A 6,359-nucleotide genomic window follows, 5' to 3' on the forward strand; every position below is an offset into this window, starting at 1 on the left:
CTATCGCATAAAAAAAAAACAATAACAATAAGTCTGTTAGATGATAAAAAGTAGCAATTCACTAATTTTGTCACTAACAGCACATATAGGTAGGCTACAAAAAAGAATCACGTCATGAAATTAAATGTAAGGTACAGCGGGACAATTTCGACGTAAACGCAACTGATCCATTTTTTCCCATGTTTTACAATATTTGCATTAATTAGAGTGTCCACTAGTTAATATATGGCATACGCGTGTTCAGTAGATATACGTGGAACTCAACTTAATAGTGTAATAATGGAAAAAAATATTCAACTATTCATGTATGATTATTGATTACAGAGGAGGTAGAAAGCAATATCACCTACACCTGGGCTGGCACTAACGTGAACAACGAAGACTACATCCTAATCGGCCCAGAAAGGATCGCAGTGAGGAATCGGCGCACGCCTACATATTTCCTACAGCCGATAAATAACAGTAAATATCCTGATCATACATGTCAAAGTCTAGTTAAAGTAGTTAAACTTCCTTAAGTACTTGCACAGATTTAAGAAAATGGAGAGATGGGACATGCCGGGTGATTTGTATTGAATACGCCTGTCGCAAGATCTTAAACCCACACAAAGCACCAGTAATTGTAAAGACAATGCACAGTAAGTAGTAGTAATTTTTGCTCTGAGGGTACTTGGCTGGCGCGATGACTCAAAGTGGGTTTTGGCCTCCAAGACATGAACACGCCACTTTTCTCGGTCGTGAGCGGTATCGCGCCCACCTCACGGAGGCTGCCTACCTCGACTCTATCCGTCTATTATCGCTTAATATTTACGAACCTGCGGGCCGATTTTTGAGTCTCACGCGTTCGAATTCAGAAAATTGTCACTGAAAATAATAAGCAAGTCACCATTTTCAACCGGTATTTTAGTGACAAAATCCCGTATGCGAGATTCAAAAATCGCCCTCCTACATTGTGAATTCACCACTACCAATGTAGTGTTACTAACCCGTATTCAACTAATGTAAATAACAGGGAAAAAGCAGGCCTCCGTGGCTCAGTTCCGTTAGACAGAACGATTGCAATGGACCGGTATCAGAATAGGTCACAGGTTCGAGTCTTGCCGAGTGTGATTTATTCCATCTTTCCTTTATGTAAAAAAAATGTAGTATCACACGCACACCATTTACCTACTTATATTCCTAAAAAATCACCTCGCAGCAAATGGTATTTGCGGTATTCTTATAAGGAATCAGTTGAGTGGGTTAGAAGACTTCGAAGTCGCCAACAAAATTCCTTGCAAGTTACAGGCGACGTGATAAAGATGAGATAATAAGTAGGTAGGTATATTAATAATGACCGACTTAGATAAACAAACAAGAAAATGACATGTGCAGAGATGTCTCTATGCAGTTAGCAGGTCAGGGGTCAATAGATAATAGTGTTAATTACTTGACTTAATTACCCTCACGAGGTCTTTATGTTTGGCCAGATTGGACTTGTGATCCCAGCCGGCTTAGCCAAAGTGACATTGTTGACGGTACGTGGCGATAGAAACCCAACTGGCTATGTCACGCTAATACTAGTAATACTACACCTCAGACACTCTTGATGGTGATGAAATATTACGAAAGAGGCGCGTTCCTAGCACACAGTCTAAGCTCGTGTAGGTGAACGCGTACTTTGCTCGTATGAGTGAAATATGACAGGTCGACTGTTCGCGTTTTTGACAGACGGTAACTGTGAGGTAACCGAGAGGGGGTGGGCGGCACTTTCAGCGGGGAGCGGGAGTGGCCATGTACGATAGTACTCTTTATTATACTCTGCCAATACGGAAGAGCGATAGAGAGAGAGTAAGTATTAAGTGTAATCGACTGTGACGTTGGCTAGGTACCCAAGAAAGTCCAACGTGCAATATAAATTAAGTATGCATATAAGTAAGCAATTTAAAAATTAATTTTAGTTCCAACGTTCTAATCACTTCCAACTTAGAAATTTAAATACCTTCTTATTTGATATTTACAAAACATTTTTTTTATTGTGTTTTTCAGTAGTCACAGGTTACATTACATGTAGTATAGTAAGATATCATACACTAAAGAAAAGTTTTTGATGAATTTCTACCTACCCAAAGGACGAATAGTTATGATAACATTTAAAATTAAAATATCCTGAATTAAAATAGGTTCAAATTTATTTAAATGGGAAATATATTTAGTACCTATTAATTTATTACAGATTTCCTGCACATGAATATGATAGAAGCTGGTCTCCAGGCGAAGACCTCAGTGCTGGATCATTTCTCCAACGAGATTGTCACAGCGGTCATGCATGCTGTGGTTGACAACTTCCGACTTTTTGCGAGGAAGATACCAGTCAAATATTATTACCACTACAGTTCTTTCATTTAGTCATAAGTAAAGGTTTAGCACAAGGAATTTAGGTAATAGCACATTGCCACCCAGTGAAACAAGACATCCATGCTGGGCCACAAAAATATACAGTATGACATGATTTGACTATACTATACAGTTGTAAACTTATTGAACAAATAAACTCAAAATAGGGTGCTTTTTTCCCAAAAACAGCGCCTAACATCAGGATATTAAGCATGGTCGCGCGATAAATGATAAAACATCAGGCTGTCCTTATTGAACTTACAAATAGTGCGATAGGGACGGCCTGATGTTTTATCATTTATCGCGCGACCATGCATGCCTGCCAGGTGACGTAGCCGAATGGCATTTCTGCAACGCGAAACGAAAACGAAACGCCGCGAAAGGTAGTCTGGCTCTGTCGCGCCAATCAGCAAGAGCGATAGAGATAGATATCTACGAGCGTTTCGTTTCGTGAGCGTTTGTGCCATTCGGCTACGTACCCAGGTATGCTGATGTGACCTTCAGTTGTGTATAACAGTAGGTACCAAAATCCTGACTACCGGGTCATCTGACCTCTGAATGCAATCATTAAATACTCAATACACAGCTTCTTATCTGTTGAACATGCATAATTATACCAGTGTGCTAGATCAGTATCACTGATATCCAACATATGAAATAGGGTCAATGTGTGAAATTCCTTGTGCCAGGGCTTAGCTTTTTTTAGCCAACCATAGTTTTGCAGAATACAACCAAGTTATGCTTCGGGAAACCCATTGTGCAATTTGTGGCTTTCCATTAGAAAAGGATACTAATGCTGCAAGTGCAAGATATTTTCATCTGAAGTTCAGACAGAAATCTATGTTTATTGCCATATTTTCAAATCATTTGCAATAGATACAAGACAATTAATATTAAAACAAATTGCTATAGTTACTTTCAGCAAAACTATGGATATTGATTAGTATCATTAATAACAACTTATGTGGCACACAATAGGAAGTAGTTAGTTAGTTTTGTTGGGCATTTTCCGCAAGTCGACAACTATTGTGCCTATTTTGCGTGACAATAGGAAGTAATAGATAGTGTTGGACCATGCTATTTTTTATAAGTATGCTAAGTTAATCTGGTTAGTCTAGTTTCTTCAGGGAAGGCGTGGATAAATTTGCACACATCCTGCAGGCCTCCGTGGCGCAGATGGCTCTGGCAAAGCAAGAGGTGGCAGGTGGGAGTCCTGCCAGAGGTGTGATTTTTTTCATTTTTCCTTTAATTTAAAAATTTAGTTTCCTTAGTTCAGTATTGATACTAAATCAAAACTTTTAAATAATTGGTAAATTGTACAATATCAGCAAATTTCAATGTTATGTGTGGTATTTTATACAAAACTCCAGATGCTCTTAAACATTTATTCTAACGCATTTTACAGAAATAAAGAAATCTTTGTGTCCAGCAGTTGTTTAAAACATATCTCCCATAGATTCCTCAACAAACTTTTTATAAATTGCCATGAATTTAGCGACAAAAGCCTCCAAGTGGAATATTGGCTTGTTACCAAGACGCATCCTATGTTCAAACTTGGCTGCGTGACTTGCTACTTGGCACTTCATCGCCATATCACAATTCCGAACCAATTCTTTCAAAAGGCCACCGAAAATCATATCTGGTGGCACGCCATGTATTATTAACTCATACAGCTTCTGCCGCACCTCTCCCAGTTTCTTTGGAGACTGTTCAGACAAAATCATAGATGCAGTGTCTCTTATAAACACTTGCCAGTCAGGCTCTGGAACTTTTTGATCTGCAGTGAAAGGGTATTGTTGCACTTTACATGCCTCACACATAAGCAGAGCTCTTCGGATATTCCTGTCTGCGGCTTTGGCTATACGTAAACCAAGCTCTGGAGGTAGATTCAAGCCCTCTTTCTTGCAGACATTGTGCAGCACTGATGCAATCTCTTTCTCTGTAGGTGCAGGAACCCGAATAGTCAAACATCGGGACCTAATAGCAGGTATTACGCGCGAAATTGAGTTTGCAATCAGAATGAGGCGACAAGTAGACACATACTTCTCCATAGTTCGGCGCAGGGCATGCTGAGCATCCTTAGTAAGGTCATCGACTTCGTTTAAGATCACAACTTTAAATTCTCTTTGTCCAGAAGAATCTATCTGATGAGTTTGTGCTACATTCTTAACCAAGTCCATAATTACGACTCTGTCATAAATTCCGACGTCTGTTGGATTAACTTCGATGTGATAATTGCTACTTACAGTCATTATTTCAAGCTTCTTATTGGATGGTGTCGTGAAAGTCATGGTTTCTTGTCTTAACCTCTCCACTCCAGAGCCGTACAGCTCTCGTAACAAGCACATGATTCGCGTTTTTTTACCCGCTCCTGAAGGGCCGTATACAAGCAAATGTGGAAAATCACTTTGTTGAACTAGGTTTTTTAAGCGAACAGCCTGATCTTTATGAAAATCCAATTTCGTCAAATCTCTTGGTCGATGTTTGTCCACCCACAAACTCATTGTGTTGGATAGAAAGCTTATTTGCGTAAATTAATCAATAAAACCCCCACAGCTTGCAACAGTATAAAGCTTTAAGTGCTAGTGTTAGGTAAATTTTATTAAAGAAATACCAAATTACCGGCTAAATATTCTGTTCATCAACCGAATTTAGTTGGTTGGTAAACGTCAGCAGTGTTGCCAGATTATAATTCTGTAAATCTGTAGGCTGCGGCCAAAATATCCGTAGAATTCCGTAGATCGCAATTTAAAAAATCCGTAGTTCTACAGACTTTTCCTTTAAGTTTTTATGGCCGATTCCGTCTCTAGAAAAAGCGGAAAATTTAAAAAAATAGGATAATTAAAAGCCATGAAGAATTAAAATTTCGCGCTTTTTTACAAACACACACACCTCTGTTTGACAGACTATATTGAACCATAAATAATGAGTAATGAAAAGTAGAAGTGTATGTAGCACTTCTACTTTTTCGCCATATTATTACAGTGCGTACCTACCAAAGGTATTGGTACGCTTCAATTCCGTTCCCTTTTACTACATTAGTGTAGCCTTAGAAAGTTAGATCTTGTACAGCGTGAGCGGCGTGTAACGAAACGCAAAAGTATAAATAGTCGCTATAGTCCGAATTGAGTCCGAAGCACATCCGAAGCGTGACAGACGGGAATCACGTTTCGTTATTAGCAATAACTCACAATATCTTTATTGCTCACATGTATAATTTAGTAAAAAATTGTATTATTGGAAAACCGTAGAAATTTCAAAAAAATCCGTAGGTCTGTGTTGAAGCCCCGAAATCCGTAGATCTACAGATTTTTCCGTAGATCTGGCTACACTGAACGTCAGTTACATATACAGTGTACATGTCAAAAAACTTTGACAACAGTTTTGGCGCGATGAGTTCTAGAAACTATGGTTCTAAGAATCACGGAAGTATAACTAAAGCATGGAAGCCATGCTAAAATAAGAGCATGGTGACATGAATCTTACTCACAACACATTATTACGTTTTGTTTATGAGCGAATGCGACAAAAATCCGGAACTTCTTTCGTTTTCCCGAAGGTGGTCACTAAACGATTGCCAAGTGGTTGCCTTTTGGTTGCCTTTTAGTAGTTACAATACGGCTAAATTAAATATGTGTTTAGCTTTCACAGTCGGTGTCCACCGTACTGTACATAGTCGTATTATATTAAGTCAAATATATCGGCGGTCATCTGGTCGATTTTTAATTATATTGTGTTTATTCCTAATAGATAGTTGATTAACCTGCTATGTTACTATTTGTGATGTGTTCAAGTTCCTTATGTGACTGTGGCCTGTGTGATTAAGGACTGTAATTCACGTACATGGTGAAAAGAAAACAAATACTTACCTCACTCAAGACGAGGCGGTATGGCCTATGGTCCTAGCCTGTCCAGAAGGACGAAAAAAAAAAAAACTAAACGTCAAACTGCGTCAAACACACGTCAAAATCCTCTAATCATAA

At 38.7% G+C, this 6,359-nt stretch overlaps 2 protein-coding genes across 2 annotated transcripts in view; one reads left to right on the forward strand and one right to left on the reverse strand.

The window, feature by feature from the left end:
* LOC125229455 overlaps positions 1-2,614 on the forward strand; it is a 45,561-nt gene extending 42,947 nt beyond the window's left edge. Inside the window, exons 4-5 of the mRNA XM_048134300.1 lie at positions 325-462; positions 2,216-2,614. Of these exons, the coding sequence (XP_047990257.1) occupies positions 325-462; positions 2,216-2,388 (311 nt within the window). The 3' untranslated portion in view covers positions 2,389-2,614. The remainder of the gene's footprint in view (positions 1-324; positions 463-2,215) is intronic.
* Positions 2,615-3,747: 1,133 nt separating this feature from the next.
* Positions 3,748-5,025, reverse strand: LOC125229495 (replication factor C subunit 3). Its single transcript, XM_048134344.1, has one exon. It carries the CDS (start codon positions 4,878-4,880, stop codon positions 3,813-3,815), a length of 1,068 nt encoding a protein of 355 aa, XP_047990301.1. The 5' UTR covers positions 4,881-5,025; the 3' UTR covers positions 3,748-3,812.
* Between the last annotated feature and the right edge of the window lie 1,334 nt (positions 5,026-6,359).

Source organism: Leguminivora glycinivorella, chromosome 9, assembly GCF_023078275.1.
Source record: "Leguminivora glycinivorella isolate SPB_JAAS2020 chromosome 9, LegGlyc_1.1, whole genome shotgun sequence".
In the NCBI taxonomy this organism is placed as follows: Eukaryota; Metazoa; Arthropoda; class Insecta; order Lepidoptera; family Tortricidae; genus Leguminivora; species Leguminivora glycinivorella.